We start from the raw sequence: 18,213 nt of genomic DNA, 5'->3' as shown, positions 1-18,213 counted from the left end.
AACCTTGGATTCGAGAATATTAGCTATAGAATATCTGGAAGACTGGAACCATTGCTGTAATTCATTTTTAACCGTTTCTTTGTTGGTCCTTTATTCAAAAGCTTGGGATGCGTCCATCTGGGATGTTTTTAGTGTGTGGATCATTGACCATATTATAGACAGTTTAGATCACTGAAAAATGGGCCCATTTGTGTGAACCAAAAACTAGACAGTGATGTACAATCACTCCAACGGAGCATTGTCTAATAGCTCCTGGAAAATTGCCAGACGTTTAGGATTTGAATTCATAGACGCATGCTCCGTTCAATGGACCAATGGTCTGGATCAATGAACCACCGGAACATCAACAACCTGAAAAACCAATAAGTCCGTGCATATCCTTATTTCCTGTAGAGAGGTATTTGGATACTCTGGCAGTGTGATGGATGATACGCAGGCACTTAGAAATTACTGAGAAATTGCATGGCGTACACGTAATTCAAAGCAAAACCGTCCAAATTATAGGTACTATTTTAGATGTATCATGAGCTAAAAATTACTTCTATCGGGCTATCTGCCTATTAGATTAATGGGAATTTACTGGACGGTTAAAAATGGAAATACCTCCAATGGTATTATTTCAAAAACAAGTATCCACGAATCATAGGTCAGGATTGTTCAATCAAATTGATCTACGGAGAGTAACTTAGAAAAAGGTGGTTCCACAATTTTGGACGGTTTAGTTCGAGCTAATACATGCCACATATAACATATCTTTAAGTGCTCGCGTATCAAGATTCACACGCAGCCAGAGTATCAAATAGCTCCTTTTCCCGTATTCGTTCTGCTCGAGAAATGCTTCACTCGGGTGAGATGAACAGAGGGATTTGCAAGACACTTATCAACAGGGTGCGTATGTAGGAGATCTGGTCCATCCGTCCGGCTCATCAGACCATGGACATGCAATGGCCCATAAATCAGGTGGGTACACTCATTAACTTGGCCGCAATTTTTTTATTTACCTTGAACATGGAAGACGCAACCTATAGTTACACGGCCTGGGTTTTGAGACAGAGTAAGTTCACATTTTGGACCCGTTTATAAAGGGCGTGGATCTTGTGCACCTACATATTTCAAGTAGGTCCGTATATTAACCAAACACTAAATGCACTCCATTTGAAAAGAGAGTATGATCCGACGACTCGCATTTCAGTAAAAGGTACTTCGAATGGGCCATCTAAAACCAAAACAGCAAGATCCATGCCAGGCCGTCTAAACACAATCCAGGACGTCCATGTCAACGATTTGAATCTTCGACGTGACAACCTTGTCCTGGAATGAGCTCTTCATGCGTCCGAACGAACTTTTAAATACGCGAGAATCATATACAAAATCAGTTCTGCATGCACAGGAATTGCACGGGACGGGGTTTGCCTGCGAAAAGTTTTGCAGTAAGTTACTTAACTGGGAAGGTCAGTGGAGCCCACCGTTATGTTTGTGAGAAATCCAACCGTCCATCCATTTTTCCAGCTCATTTTAATAAAAGACACAGAGTTTAATACAAGAGGCAACGAAATAAGGTGGATCCAAAACTAAAGTGGCCACACGAGAGGGAAAACTGGTAAAAGAAATGCCTACTCTTAAATCCTCCTTATGGTCCACCTTGATGTTTTTATGCCATCTAAACCGTTTATAAGGTCATTCCCACTGACATGAACGGAAAAGACGGAAAACTAGCCTGATACAAAACTTATGTGGGCATGCGAATGTTTCAACTTTGGTCATTCAATCCCCACAGTTTCCTCTGGTGTGGTCCAATTGAGTTCTAGATCTGCCTCAATTTCATATTCTTTTAGTAAAATGAGCGGGGAAAATGGATGGACGGGGTAGATTTCTCACAAACATCATCGAGGGCCCGCTAGATTATCAGCGCGCAGGAACTTCCTGGGAAAGCATTTCGCACGCGGAGCGGATTACGTGCGGCGCCAGAGTCACCTGGCGGTGTGGCCATTATCGTGGGGCCACCTTGATGCGTGTTTTTTATATCCATGTTGTTCATCCGTTTTTGTCCGATCATTTTAGAGCACGAACCCAAGAATAAAGCAGATCCAATTGTCAGGTGGACCATACCAGAGGAAACAGTGGTGCATGATACATGCAATAAGGTGGGCCCTAGGAAGGTTTCAACGGTGGATTCATTAGCACAGATGCTTCATGTGGTGTGGTCCACTTGAGCCTTGGATATTCCTGAGTTTTGGGCTTCTAATCTAAAATGATATAGAAAAATGGATTAACGGTGTTGATGAAAGCCATACATCACAGTGGCCCTTAGAGCCCCAGCCTGTCCGGAGCTCGGAACAGGCGGGGATGGTACCCAATCGGCGTCCCAGCGTATGGAAGATGAATTTGCATGAGAAAAAAATGTGATACTCTGGAAGAGTATGATGAATGATACACAGGCACTTAGAAATTAGAAAATTTTCATAAAAGTAAATCGTTCAAATAATACCTGTTAGTTGACATGTTAAATGAATCCAAGAAAAACTCTCATTTGACCATTTTCGTATCAGAATGATTAACATATATTGGACGGTTTAAAATGAAAAACATCCAATGGATTTACTTCAACAAACAAGTTTGCCCGAATCAGAGGGTAGGATGTTCCAATCCATCTTACCTACACCTAATTCCAGAATTTATTCGATTGGATTGGTGTTTATGTATGCCACACGTGCCATCTCTAAGGGCCTGCGTATCAAGCGTCACAGGCAGCTAGAGTATCAATCAATGCCCCATTTGCATATATACACCCGCGCGTTCTTCCTGTCTCTCCGTCGTCGTTCCCAATCTCTCTTTCGCACAAGCAAAAGAAAATGGATTTGAAAGAGAAACTGATATTCGACCTACGCGAACCGGATCGCAGAGAGAGAGCCATGGATATTCTCTCCCAGGTTTATCCCTTCTTTCTTTATTTCTCGTCCTTTTCAAGAAAAGCACGTAGCCTGTGTTCGGTGACGGGAGCTGTTCATCTGGTGGGCCCCGCTTTTGAATGAGAATGGCTTTCCGTGTTTGTCTGGACGGATAGGTTTCGTCCGAATTTCGCAGGTGGTTCGCACCAGATGAATGGTTCTGATGCCTGTGAGAGGCCACATTTGTATTGTAGATTGGGCTGACGCAAATTGGTGATGGTAGCTTCTTCTTCTTTTAGTTTTTTCTTTCTCTTTCTTTCATTCCTTTTTCTTGTTTTTTCCCGTATTTTGATAAAGAGAACTGATTCGGTGTCTTCTCTCTATATCTGCAACCGTCTGTTTGAATTCTTGGGTCGAAAACAGGAGCTTCGGAAGAAGCCATTTTAACTGTAACTTAGCTGAACTGGAAAATCTCAATCCAGTGGCTGAAAATTCGCCTGCCGAAGTGAATTGACGGTTGTGGACATGGAGGCACCGAATTGCTTCTCCTTGAGAAATGTGGAGGTGATTTGCCTGGTATAGATTGAAGAGGTGATTCATTGAAACCGTACTTCATCTGCAAAATTTGGGACATTTATCAGGTGTGACCCTCAAATGAATGTGCTTTCGCCGGAAAATTAGGCCAGTCCACTTGTGAGTGGGGCATGTGTGTTTGAGGAAATCGAATGTTGTGGAAAAAAAAATGGACCAGTGGAAAATTAGGATGGTCTACTCTTGACTTTGTCATGTGTGTTTGAGAAAATCGGACCTTGTTAAAAAGTGGACCAATGGTCTATATTCAATGTGGGCCAGGGCACATTCCCTGTGGTCCAACTGGACTTGGATTGCATAGTGTAGAACATGGCACTGAGGTCTGTACTGTGTTGACTTGGCAAGGTTCTGTGGGCCCCACCATGATGTGCGCATTATATCCACACCATCCATCCATTTTGCCAGATCACTTTAGGGCATGAGCCCAAAAGCGAGGCAGATCCAAGGCTCAAGTGGATCACACCACAGAAAGAAGTGGGGATTGAACGCTTACCATTGAAAACTTCATGGGGGCCGTAGAAGTTTTGGATCAAGCTGATATTTGTGTTTACCCTTCATTCAAATCTGTGAGACTTGTGAACAGGTTGGATGGCAAATAAATATCATGGAGGGCACTAGGAAGGTTTCAATAGTGGGCGTTATTGTCCCCACTGCTTTTTGTGGTGTGGTTCGCTTGAGCTTTGGATTTGTCTCATTTTTGGGCTCATGCCTAAAATGATCTAGCAGAATGGATGGAGATATAACACATACATCATGGTAGGACCCATAGAACTTTGCCACGTCACCATAGTGCCGACCTTGGTGCTGTGTTCTACACTCCGCAATCCGAGTCCGGTCCAAGCAGATGGATGGACTGGATCTTGCGAGAGTGCACCAGGTTGGTACATGTGCTATGAATTGTCTTGAAAGTTTAACCAATCCTCATGCAATTGCCTTAGCATTTCTCCACTGTTTAGTTGGAGACTTATAAAAATTTTGAGCGGCAATTTGTCTGCTCATTTTATTTATTTATTTATCGTTTGAGCTTGCATGTTAGGGCCTGTTTGTTTAGGATGAAAAAACAGAATCTAGAAAAGGAAAATAGGTAGGGAATTTCAAAACATGCAAATGTGACATCAGCATTGGGTGGAACCGATTGCCATATCCCTATTTGTTTTGTACCATGAGTTTGCATGGAAAAGGGTCTCTTTTTCCATTCCCAATGTTTGTGTTGCCATTTTGAAAGGGTTAATCTACCCACACCAAAGAAGAGTGCAGTAATGACAACTTTTTGCAATTTAAAATATCACTTCAGAAGGTCCACTCTTTTCCCACCAAGGAAAAGAGATTTTAACATGTTTTACTTACTTTTTTAGGAATACTTTGTGAGAGGAAATCGAATTCCTTCCCTTTTTTGGTTTCTCTAATAAAGGAATTCGTTTTCTTTTCCATGGTTGACTATAGTTTTCTCTCTAAACAAACAAGCTCTTGGGGGAAAAAGAACTTTGTTTGATGGGTTAATTTTGGCCATTGATCTTGCAAAAATTACAATCGCTATGCTGCAAACTTTACTTGAGTGATTGGTGCATTGAGGTTAGGGTATGGGGTTGCTGGTAGGGGTTTAGAATCATAAGGTCTTACCTTGATGAAATTTAATGAGGTTAATGCAACTGAATTTCAACATCTCATTGCCCCTACCATAGTGCAGAAGAGTCCTCCCAAGCAATGTCTTTTCTCAAGTTCATTGCCTTTATAAATGTAAGAATCTTGTTCCTCATTCCCATCCTTGAGATAGTCAAGGCAAACTGAAGGGCTGGATAATGCAGGGGCATTTCCCATGAGATGTGGGGCCTGGGCTTTGAGATAAAGGGATTGATTTGCCATGCTCTATCAATTCGAGCTTTTAGAGCAAGTGGTTGGTTGTCCTGCGTCACTGTATTAGTATAAATAGACCTACACGTGAAACAACCACCAGCCTCGTTAGCCTGGATTGTAATGTCAAGCACCATATAACAAGGGATGAAAAACTTCCGCTAGCAGTTGCTGCAAGACTGTATACTTTTTTTTTTTTTTTTGGAAAGATGCAGCAATATTATTAAGGCTAGAGGCCAGAAAAGTAAACAACAACAATAACAACAAACAAACAAAACAAACAAAAACCAAAAAAAAAAACAAAAAACAAAAGAAAAAGACAAATACAAACTCACCCGTAGATCCTGCCTGAGAGTCTCTCCGGGCAACCAATCAGACAAACAAAAGGACCTGATTATGAACAACAAGACTGGATATTTGTTAAAGGCTAGTCTATTCAAACTTTGCATTCATATTGAATCTCTTATGCAGTCTTTTGACATTCTCTCCAGTTGTTCCTTTTAATGCTTTTATCATATTTGTTGTTTGTTCATATGGATGAATTGTAGACTTACCTTCATTTTCTTGTAGCAAAGACAGGCATTTCAAGATCTCGGTCTGTTGTTGTGGCATTCTTTTGGTTCTGTTGCTGTACTCTTACAGGTTTGCTTCCCTTCTCTGTTGTCAGTTTGGCATGGACAATCTCTATGACACTGACTACTTGCATTTTTAAAAAAAAGCATTCAATAATGATACTTACAAATTCTCTTTCTTGGTTTTAGGTAAATTGCCTTTTTAAAAAAAAAAAATATGGAACTGGCATTTTTGGTCAGTGACATGCTTATTTGTATCTGAATATCATTATTCAGCATCATCACCTTAGTCTTTATCCCAGAAATTTGGTTTCAGCTTTTAAATTGTAGTTCCACAAAAGGTCTATGATCAACTGCCCACTGGGCATCAAGCTTCCACTTTTACACAGGCTCTGGAACTCGCCATGGCAGAGGTTTTCATTGACAACAACATGTTACATCTGTGAATATATGTGTTCGTGATCATTTCAGTTGCCAATTTGCTTATTAATAAATTCTCCTGAGAGGGTGATGTTGAGTGATATCTCTCCCATCAAGACCTCCTCTGGGGCAGTTTGCGGAAAGGAACCACCAGATCAGATCTGTTGAGATAGTTTTTTTTTTTGGTGGAAACATGCCTGGGTGTCTTTCCAGATGTGACTTCTTCTTCCTTCCTAATTCTCTCATAGTTTGCTTATTGTAGAATCATGCCTGATTGTGTTTCCAGAAATAGATAAGTGCAGGCATATGAAATGGAAGAGGGAATGACAGTCCAGTACATAAAACCGTACTTCACTGATGTGCCGTGACCATTTGTGCTGCCTCAAAACATGATTAAAAGGAAACATGCATTCTTGAAACTAAGATCTCTATTTTGTTTACAAAGAAACAAGTCATCAGTTTTGTTGGGAAAAAAAGAAAGTAAAAGCAAAAGAAGGAAAGCAGGTCTCCACTGTTGAGGGTTTTTTTTTTTTTGAAAGATGACGAAAATTTATTAAAGGAAGCCTAACAAAACCTTAGGCAAATTACAACAAAGAAGCCCAATTCAAATGCGAAAGATTACAATCAGTCAGAGAATCTAAACACGAGGCTCGCTCCATTGCATCCATGTTAGCCCTTATAAACACCTCCAGAGCTAAACCACTGATTTCTAAAGCAATGGTTATTTCTTTCCCCATATGGCCCAAAGACCTTCCAACAAAGCTAGGCTCCAATTTGCCTTTCCCTTTTTCCCTATACTATCTCCATGCCACCTTAGAAAAAAAACCCATCAATAGTTCGTGGCACCACCCACATCACTCTAAATATCTTGAAAAACCTTTCCACACCTCTAGCTAATGGACATAGAAAAAAGATGATTGATCAACTTTGCATTCTACATACATAACACAAATGTTGGGTATCACCATTTTCCTCTTCTGAAGGTCGACAACTATTAGCACTTTATTTCTCCCCACCAACCGAGCAAAAGTTGCAACTTTTTAGGGAGCTCCATAGTGCCAAACACGAGGAGTGTGTCCATTGTGCTCCCCAAATAACGACCCATACAACACTTTGTAGAAAGAACGCACTGAAAACCGATCCAAACTCTCCATTTTCCAAACCAATCAGCCGCACTTACTAATAGGTAGCCAAAAACCTTGAGACTAATCCAATTACCAGATGAAATCAATGGCTTCCTCATTTGATAAGTTTCTTTGGCAATGAGGAGTCCAAACCACCAAGTCCCCAGCCATTGAAAAACATCAAGTACTAGGAATATTCTCCTCTGGTAATAGTCTAGCTAGCCTTGGAAATTCTTCTTTGAGTGCCCTCTTTCCCACCTAGGAGTCCTGCCATAAACGAATCTTCTTACCATCTCCTAAGGAAAACCTAATTCCCTCCTTGAGCTTAGCCCCCAACCTAGCTACCACCTTCTAGATCGCTGACGCCCTATAAAGGGAAGTCTTTTGTTTACAATCCCCCTTCCCTCACTTCGAACTTATAGGCTATCACTTCTCTCCATAAGTTGTCTTCTTCCATGCCAAATTGTCACCACTTAACTCGATAACGCCGAGTTCATACCCTCCAATTTCCTTATTCCTGCTCCCCCATCCCCATATGGAAGGCACACTGCATTCCACTTCCACTTCAAGAGATGAAACTTCTTCTCATTTGTGCTTTACTATAAAAATATGCCATTCTTAACCTCTCTAATCTATTTAAACTGCCTTAGGGCATCTAAAAAGAGACAAAGTAAAGAGTCATGTTCTACATAGCTTCTTTAATTTTAATTAACATTACCAATAAATAAATTGTAACGCCCTGGAAATCGGGGGTCGTGCATACACTCGGCTCCCGAGTTCCTGGGGTCACTTATAACCGATTTTCATTACTATGCGTTTAATTCAATTTAAATGCGCAGCCTGGAATATCTTGGAACATGAAGCACAACCACACAAATCTACTGAAATGAAAAGATTAAATATATACAGGTCCAAAAGAATGAAAATGGGTCGCACAAGGTGTCGCCCAACAAAATCATAAGAAAAGAAATGCCATGTCCCAAAGAATATAAGGCCGAGTCCACGACTCAGCGAGCTAAGCTTCACCCGTCAAGCCGATGGAGAGCTGCCCATCAACTAAAAGTAGGATAATTCATCCTCTTCGTCCAAGCTCGCGTCGACAGGCTCCTCGAACTCCTCGTCACCTGCAGCTATGAAAGAGTCTAGTTGGTGTTTTAAAACACCGTCCCAGAGTGGGAGTGAGTGATCAACTTAGTAGGTGCTATTAGTCTTAAGTTGCAACAAGCATCAGTTATAATAAGATTTTAATGAAAAGCAATCATTCACAAATACTTAACTAATCTTATTAATGCACATGCATGGTGGATGATATGATGTATGCCCTCGCCATAACTCTCCCTCGAGCGACTCCGTCTAACGATCACGAATGTCAACACTCCCTCAGAGCGACCTCAACTGCCGAGTCGCCAACCTAACTAGGGCAATGTAATGATAATGTTAACCGGGTTCTTAGTTAAGTCCATTCATCCAGCAGATTTGGGAATCTGATACACCCTACGTATCAAATGCCCTGAACGAGTTGCGAGGCCAAGACCCTTCAATGTGTGAAGCCAAGACCTCACGATCCTTGATCCCGTCGGGTTCCCCGTCCCCGACTTCAAGCACACGGGGAGTGCTGAGAGAAAGGGATGACTCGCGGTCACTACGGGGAGGCGCATCACCCCAGCATAGGGCGACAACTCAGACATTGTCTCATTCCACCATGCCCGGCTCACGAGACTGTGGATCAATATTCCATTCGGTATCGATGAGCTACAACGGTGGGAGGGTGTTCCAGATTCCATACATAAGTGAGCAAACATGGTTAACAACCAGGGTTGGACAGTAAATAGGCTAAACCGCATGAGTCAGGCGAGCATGTGACGGACGACATCGAGCACAAGAGGCCCATGTAGTCGAACTACTGCCGCCCACGCGCACTCGCCCAAATCCATGGGTTTAGACTTGGGTAGTCCTACCAATGGGGCTACCGTCTCTCCTCAAGTTTCCTAACCAATCCAAGGATTTGAGAATGACTCTTAACATGCCAACCATCAAGGATATCATCTAGCATACAGTATCATGTTCACATACATCTCAACATATGATTCAAACACTCCTAGCAAGCAAACTACAACATCACGAATAAGGTGCATGTGAGTGGTGTGGATTTGGGAGGAAGTCAAGCACTTCCTACACCTCAAGGGATCAATTACACAAGAACAATGAATCATACACACTAGGAAGCAACACATATGAGAGAAAAAGAAATCAAACAATCATGTGCATATAATCATCCATACACTAGATCATGAGAGACAAGATTTAACATCAAGGAGAACTAAACATGCCATTTCATACAATCCAACAACATACCATTCCTAGGTTCCTCTAGATTCTTCCATACAACATACCAAGCAAACAAAATCATTAAACTTCAACTACAATTGGTGCTAAGCCACCTAAGGATAATAGTCCGCACCTTCGGGTCGTTGGAGACTCGAAAATCGACTTAAGAATGAGGGCTTTGGGGTTTAACGGCCGGAATCCCTAAAGCAACCATTCGCATGTTAGAGTTTCAAGTAAATCCTTCTTCAACTCAAGGTTTTCAAGAAAAGGGATGAGGGCTTTTACCTAGACGATCAACGGAGCGAATGCGTGGTTGTGGTGGAGGGTTCTTCCTTGAAGAAGAGGTAAGGAGGTGCAAGATTGAACTCCCTTGGGTCCCACCTTGCCTATGGTCCACCTTCACTCTCTTCCTTTTCCTTTTTCTCTCCTCTCTCCCTTTGTTCCCTACGGCAAATTCTTATGGGGGAGAGGGTGCCCCAAATAAGGCCTTTATATAGTGCCAGGTTTGGTGTAAATGACCCTAAGGGATGGGTTTTCACTATACTAGCCCTAGGGGAGTGTGTTTCTACCATTTGGGGGCCACTACGGGGCGTAGGAGTCGACACCCACCGTTGGATATTTGGCCCTAATGATGATCTACGCATGGATATGATCGGCCCGCCATTTGGATTCGCCGATCGACAGATATGATTAGAAGTCTGTTCAACGGTCACCGATGGTCGATCGGGGCCGCGGTTATATGGATATGAGCAGGGAAATATCCTTACTCCACGTGCGAAGTTTGGTCGCAAATCGACGGTCCGAAACTCTCAACTTTGCATAAGAGTGGACGACCCAATTCACTTAAGTTTCAGCTTCTTCCTTTAGGGTATTTGCACTTCTCATGCACTCGTCCTTTGGCTCAAGTTGAGCGGTTCTGGATAGTATCCAGGTCTGACTCCAGCGATGGACGTCAAGCCCAGTAACAAGCGGTCTAGAGCTTGTTCGGGAAATCGGGGCATTTTTGGAATGAATTAGGTATTGAGATTTCTCGTGGGCGATGATTAGAGTTTGGATTAACTATGTTCATAGTGTGGCCTATTTATAACTAGTGAAAGTGGAGATTTAGTCATGATTACTCTAAGCCATCGGTTTTAGGCTAAAAGAGTAACGGGGTTGATTTGGTCTATTATTCAAGATCCGGGCCTTATCTGATTCTGCCTCGGTTAGATCTTTAATTTAGTCATGCTTGCCTTGATTAGTTAGCGAAGGGTCAGTTAGATTTGGGCCCTCTGGCCTTAAGTTTTAATGGATTCCCACAATGGCCTTTTAGGATTCCTCATTGGCTTTGGGGCGGACCTAACACCCCCTTTGGCCACCAAATTTGGTGTGTAGGTACCTTATAGCCCAATGAGGGGCCATATAAAATTTGAGAATAAACGGATGAACGGATATGGGGTCTGAGTAAACGGTTCCGACCTTTAAATGGCCCCGTGGGGTCTATTTTGGTGATTGGAGCAGTTCTGGTGGCCCTCTGGCCATGAAACTTATAGGATAAATGCTCCATGGCCTAATGAAGGGCCATGCAAAATTTGGAGACGATCAGATATGGGGTTTGGTCGTACGGGTCCGATTTGCGATCAACGGTCACTGTGCCACGATCGGGTCTTAGATTTTGTGGACGAGTGTAGAAAAATATATTAGACCCTCATCATAAATTATGAAGAAATCTGACAGCTGAAATGTCTTATATTTCAGTTTTATTTACACGTGCCAGATTTCAATTCTGGCATTGGTGGGGCGCATCTGGCAAGTGTCAGATTCCACTTCTGAGTGTCCACTGGATCCGTGGTCCATGATGGTCCCCGAGCCCAGTGAGATCTATGCTCCCCTAAATTTTTATAATTTTCTGACCTTCCCGTGACGCGGTATACCCTGCACAGGCTGTCGCTAGGTGTAAACAGCCATCTGGCTTGGAGGCCCGCACCAGGTTCTATCAGGACCCGTCTGGCCTAATCAATTGGACTAATCTTGGTCTAATTTATTTGTGATACTTCACTACGAGTAGCTTAAACGAACGGTCCTGTGACAAATCCTATGTGGACGCCCCAGGACACTGTTCTGGTTGGGCGGGACGTTACACTACACCTGATGTTCAAGTGATCGGGCGGATTCATTGGATTCCTATGGCTGATTAATCGGACTGGTGCGGTTCTTTACTGGTACCACTCCTATATACACTAACATTGAGTGTTAATGGTTAATAAGTAATATTTAGGTTAATTAAATAAAAAACAAATTGATGGATTTTTGGAAATCCAAAACAGTGAAAATCAAGGATGTTACATAAATACAAAAGGATACTTGCCTGTTCTTCCACCTTTGATAGTTTTCTTCCAATCTTTTCAATTACATTGTCCCAAAGATGCCTAATTGGTTTGCCTACATATAAAGGAAGCCCAAGATATGTGGAAGGAAAAGATTTGACTTGACAACCAGACTCTCCTCTCCTCCTTGGAAACACGTACCCCTAACATCTTAGGCTTAAGTTTATCAACCTTTAGCTTGGACATCACTTCAAAACGCCTGATGATTTTTTTCTAATTGTTTACCTTCCCCATATTTGCATTGCAAAATAAAATGGTATTACCAGCAAATTGAAGATGCAATACGTGAAAATCTGCATTCTCAACCCCAAAACCTGCTAATAAGCCCCATTGATAAACCCTTATCCAACATCTTATGTGGGCCTTCGCTACCACTACAAGTAAGAAGGGAGAAAGCAGGTCCCCCACCAAAGCCCTCTCAAAGCTTTGAAATAACCTTTGGGAGATCCATTGACTAGCATTGAAAACTCAACCTAATTAACTAATACACTCTTGAATCCACTTCTTGTACTTTCGCCCACAACTCAATCGACCCAAAATACAATCAAGAAAATCCCATTCTACGTGATTGTACTCTCTCTCGATATTCAACTTGCAAACAACTCCCTTATCCAAAAAATGAAGCAGATCCAATTATCAGGTGGACCATCCCATAGTAAACAGTGGCAATTGGATGAAAGGAAAAAAATATCATGTGGTGTGGTCCACCTGAATTTTGTATCTACTTCATTTTTTGTTTGTTCGAAGATTTAGGATTACCATCATGTATCGCCAAATTGGGCCCACATGTAAAAATATTTTGACAATTTGATTTGTCCTTCATTTCGGAGAATGAATGGATTGGTCAGAATTCAGGATTCTATATATAGATGACTCGATATATTTTTATAAATAATTGAATACTGGCCGATTCGAGCAATTAAAAACGTCTCTGAGGTATAATTATGGAGTTATATGCAATTTGTTTCGTTGTATTTGTATGTAGTGTCAATCGGGAGCAAAATGTCGTTTAAATCAAGAAAATGAGGAGCAAGGGACATTGGGTGGAAACTTAGATGGCCAGTGGAAGAGAATAAATATGGAGCCATATACAACTATTGTGGCCAAGTGATACAAAGTAGGGCTGAAGGTCGGGTGGGTTGGGTTGGGTTGGTGCTCAACCCTAGCCCAACCCAAGTTTCCTATACCTCAACCCTAACCCAACCCAACCCAACCTCACCTCGGGTTGGGAATTCTCAACCCAAGCCCAACCCAAGTGGGCTCGGTCGGGTTGGCCAGGTTGGTCGGGTAGATATATGCTAATATTTTCATTATTACATTAGTCTATATATTTTCAATACACATCTTATTTTTTGTACCTATAATTTTATTAATTATATACGTAGTTATTTATCGTAAAGAAATTCATTTTTTTAAACAAACAAGCTAAAATATAGGACAACTACACTTTTAAAAGTCATATTGTGTATCAAGCAATCTATTTGGGAGAGAAATCGAGCATATCTTGTTAGCTTGAGTCATTGGAAACGACATGGATCAATGAAACCCGACGGCATTGGAATTTCATGTGCCTTCAACACAGACGATTCCCACTCAATTATAATTAATTTATAAGGAATTTATATATTGATTTGGTTCGGGTTGGGTAGGGCAACCCGGGACCTCAACCCGAGCCCAACCCAAGTTTTATCGAGATGGTGTTTGTATGGACCAAGCCCGAGACCAAACCCGATACATCCCGCCCAAGCTCAACCCAATGTCGGGTCGGTAATGGGTCGGTCGGTTTGAACCTGCCCAACTTTCCGCCCTAATACAAAGTGGTGGGGTATCTAGGCTAAATGAGCTTTTTTTTTTGGGGGGGGGGAGGGGGGGCATAAGAATGTGAAAAATTGCCCGAGTATAATAAAGCCAGTGAGAGAGGAGATGAGATGAGTGTTGGTTGAGGCGAAGTCACACAAGTAGCAACAAAAGGATTGGAAAAGGGATTTAAGGGAGGAGCTATGAGGTACTGGACGGGGCCTAGGTGTTATTGACAAGTAAGATGACGACAACAACGAGGAGATTGCATATCTCGATGACTGTGTTATAAGTCAGGATATGAGGGAGTTCAGAGAGGCAATCCGCGAGTCTCGGGCATCAGGCATCGGGGTGGGAGGGGGAGCAAAGGAGACGGCTTGATGAGACTAGGCCGTTGTTTGGGTGGTCCTGACATGAGGCTGGTGGGAGCAACGGATAGTTTGAGGGAGGCAATATGGGTAGTAGTGGTTCTGGTGGGCATGGCCTACAGTGCACACAAAGTGCCCGCGTTACAGATGCACCAATTGTAGGTGTTAATGAGAAAAGGTTAAAAAAACATGTGAAACAAGGGGATCGAGGAGAAAGGGAGGAGTGTCATATCTGGGTGGTTCATCTCGAGTCACATATCAGCAAATGAAGCCAACAATCCTCACTTCAAAGATATGATTGAGGAGGTGTAGTGTGCCGGGCTTGGTGTGAAGCCTCTGACGCTAACAGAGATTCTTGGGGTTTGCCTCGATCAAGAGTATGGGGAGATGTGGGTTTGGGCATGTGAACTCAAGCCGAATTGGTAGCAGTACCGGTTGACGGTCATGTGTAATGGGTGGACGGGACCCATGAAAATATCAATTACCAATTTTATGGTGTACTGTAGAGGGCCGCCCGTTTTCCTCAAATTTATTGATGCATTCGCCAATATAAAAGATCACAAATATATGTGAGCTCTTAGTGGAGGTGATTAAAGATGTTGGGCCCCAGAATGTCATCCAAGTTGTCACGGACAACGACAATGCATTCGTTAAGGCGTGGAAGAAATTGATGAGGAGGTAAAATCTATATTGGACCTCGTGCGTGGCACATTGCATTAATTTAATGTTCGAGGCGATAGGCCAGAGGAATTCCGTCAGGAAGACCATCAATGATGCGAGGAGAGTGACGAACTTCATATACAATCACTCATAGTTGTTGGCTGCGATGCATGAGTGTTGTGGAGGGGACATCGTTAGACCGGGTGTGACACGGTTCGCCATGAACTTCATCGCACTTGACAGCTTGTACAGGCACCGTGTGGGTCTCAGAAATTTGTTCAGATATGAGAACTACTTAGAGTGGAACCAGAGGAAGACAGATGGTGCAAAGATGGTTTTCGAAAATGGTGCTTTCCGATTCCTTCTGGGATAGAGTTCATACTGTCCTTTCCATCTTAAGTCCGATCTAAAAGGATCCTATGGGCCGTAGATAATGAGATGTGGCCTTTGATGGGTCACTTTACAAGCTTGTGAGAATTATGAGGGAAGGGATACAGACTGCAATCCCCACCTCACGTCAGTGGGTGATCGTTATCATCGATATAGATGGACCAAGACCCTTGAGCATCCACTCTGCCAGGCCAGTAAGTTTGTTACGTTTACCTGTATTTTTTATCACTTGCACTTGGACTTGCACTTTAATCATCACTTCTGTTTGCATGTTAATGCAACTGAATAAATAATATTTGGATTTCAACATACTAAATGAATCCCAAATTCCATTACAAACACCAGCTCCATGAGAAAAATGATTTGAAGATGGCCGTCCAAGAGGTTTTTGAAACGTTATTGTCTGAATCGTCAACACAAGCAAAATTCGGTAACCAGGTAATGCAATTTAAGTGGATTTCGTTAATGAGCATATTTCCTTATAGTCTCTAAAAATATGGGTGGTTAAAATTGATGACTTGTGAATCCATGTTTATAATTGTTGCGGTTTAGGAATGTTAGGAGTACATTCTCATCCGCACTAGCAAAAGCATCGAGATAAACGATGATGCCGTGTGAGTATAATTTTTAATTTATTTACTTATGTAGTATAATATATGGTTAGGTAATTGCATTCTCCATTTAAACTTCAAACTAAAACAAGTTCCTTGTGGATAATAGGCGAGTGGTGGGTGATGTAAGGAGGCGATACACCCGCACTGCAGTTATTGGCAGTCCGTGTTCTCACCTAGACTGTATCCTCTTCACCATGTGAAAGAGGAATTGGAGTACGTGACCACTCATACACACCAGCAAGAGGAACATGCTAGCATATGAGAAGTTGCAGGAGCTCGTTTACTGCCATTACAATATGAAGTTAAGAGAGGCAGTTGCGTGCAAACCGAGACAAGGAGAAAAATTTGGACCCGCTCAACCTGTTGTCAGTAGGTACCATGGCATAGACAAGTGACAATGCCGAGGACCCACTTTATGAGTGGGTCAAGTCAGCTGATTTAGATGATGCGGAGGGAGGCTCTTTTCCACAAGTACCCGAGGAAGCAACGTCTCTTGGTATCGATGTCGATTAGGTAGTAAGCTAACAAAGGGCAGATATGGACTCCTTTGATCCTTTGGTGCGGAGTTTGGCACGTCCAAATGAGGGTGAGAAAGCATCTTCACGACCCACTCCCCATCATCAAATCGTAGTGAGTGATGATGATGAGACTCAACCCCCATTCTACACTGGTCGTGAGTTGACAACAATGATAGCAGTGGTGAGGCAGGGGATGGAGGTACCATCACCGATGTAGGTGGTATTAGTGGGGGCTGAGGTGGCAGTGGTGGGGGGTACACAACGGGTCAGAGCTAGTGATCTGTTGGCCAATTCACTGAGGAGCAGTACTTTGACCATGCCACTTAAGACAAGGACCAGGGATCTCGTTCACCATTTGGGATGAAAGCATCAGAGCCCACACATATTTTTGAGTGTCTTTCGAAGAAGAAAGTCGGACGCGCCGTGGCTGACGCTCTCGCACGTGGCTTGTCATTTACGGACGTCAATTTAGAGCATGAGAGCTCTACCTTCGTCCTGCCTTATGCGCATGGGGGATATCATAAGTATGGGCATGGCGGCTCAGACATTCAATTACACTCATCTACCCATGGATACAGGCAGCCGACAGATAGTTCCTGGAGTCACGACCCTTTGATAGGAGGATATTCGAGGTAATCGTATGACTGACAACAATAATATCAGGGAGTTGGGGCTGGACTTGATCTGTTCCCTCAGGACCTTACTCGGCCATTGCCGTAAATGTATGTCACACAGTACTCATGTCTGGGTGTACTCATACAGTTCGAGTAGAATGATTATCAGAGGTATATAGAGAGTTCCTCAATTGGTACAAACAGATGATGATCTAGGAACAATACTGCCAACGTGTTGGGCAACAATGCCACACCCAACTGCAACGGGATCCGGATGATGACTATGAGCCATCTCGTCATTCCATATGGGGATGAAATATGGCCGGAAAGGTGTACTTTTTGAATTCGTTTACTTTTACATGTCTTAATTATCGTATGTTAGTTATATTTATATTATATCAACTCGTTTTGGTTACTATTAGAGTGATTTCTTACGGCAACGCATGCCTTTTAGGCCCCATTAGATGAAAACTTATTATTTGAGGGCCCCATTAGATGAAAAGTTATTATTTAATATATTCTTTTTGCATTTTTTATTCCTAAATATGCAAATAAGTGTATTTAGGCATTTCTTGAAGTTTCACTGAAAAATTCCACTGTTTCCCTCATGTTTCCCCCCTTTTCCCCACATTTCCAGTTATCGGTGATATTATTGGCGATAATGATATCATATGTTTATCTCCGACCAGCGAAACTTATAGCAATACCGACAACTCGAACACCTATAGGATTTTGAATTTCCTTCTTCTACTCCTCCTGGCTTTAGACCCTCCTTTATATCCCCATTCTACCTCCCTTTTACCCACCTCCTCTTTCCTTTTTCTCTCCTCCTTCCGATGGGAAGCTCGATTCACTACCTCCGGCCCATACTTGGCCATTTTCACTAACAATCATCTTCCACCATAACTATAACCATGCAACAATGAGATGGAGAACTTTGCTTCCTCAACCATTCCCATTCGAACGAATGCAAAGCCTCAGATGATCACCGATCCCTCCAATGAGGAATAAATACCTCCTTTACCCCTCCTGCTCAACTGTAAACTCTGTGGCAATTCAATTCCGACCACTCTAGGAAGCTTTCCACATACTAGCGTCGGAAGCTCCATCAG

The 18,213-nt window shown here is 42.5% G+C and overlaps 1 protein-coding gene across 5 annotated transcripts in view; it reads left to right on the top strand.

Moving 5' to 3' along the window:
- Positions 1-2,571: 2,571 nt before the first annotated feature.
- Positions 2,572-18,213, top strand: part of LOC131240740 (uncharacterized) — a 42,490-nt gene continuing 26,848 nt past the window's right edge. For 2 of the 5 annotated variants that reach the window (XM_058239176.1, XM_058239175.1), the window contains exons 1-2: positions 2,573-2,930; positions 5,901-5,972. In XM_058239176.1, coding sequence (XP_058095159.1) covers positions 2,853-2,930; positions 5,901-5,972 — 150 coding nt within the window. In that variant the 5' untranslated portion in view covers positions 2,573-2,852. Of the gene's footprint in view, positions 2,931-5,900; positions 5,973-18,213 lie in introns of all 5 variants that reach the window. The other 3 variants (XM_058239177.1, XM_058239173.1, XM_058239174.1) reach the window with 3 other exon arrangements.

This window comes from Magnolia sinica, chromosome 3 (assembly GCF_029962835.1).
Source record: "Magnolia sinica isolate HGM2019 chromosome 3, MsV1, whole genome shotgun sequence".
NCBI lineage: Eukaryota > Viridiplantae > Streptophyta > Magnoliopsida > Magnoliales > Magnoliaceae > Magnolia > Magnolia sinica.
Note: the sequence above shows the minus strand (reverse complement) of the source record. Positions and strands in the feature narration are given on the sequence as shown.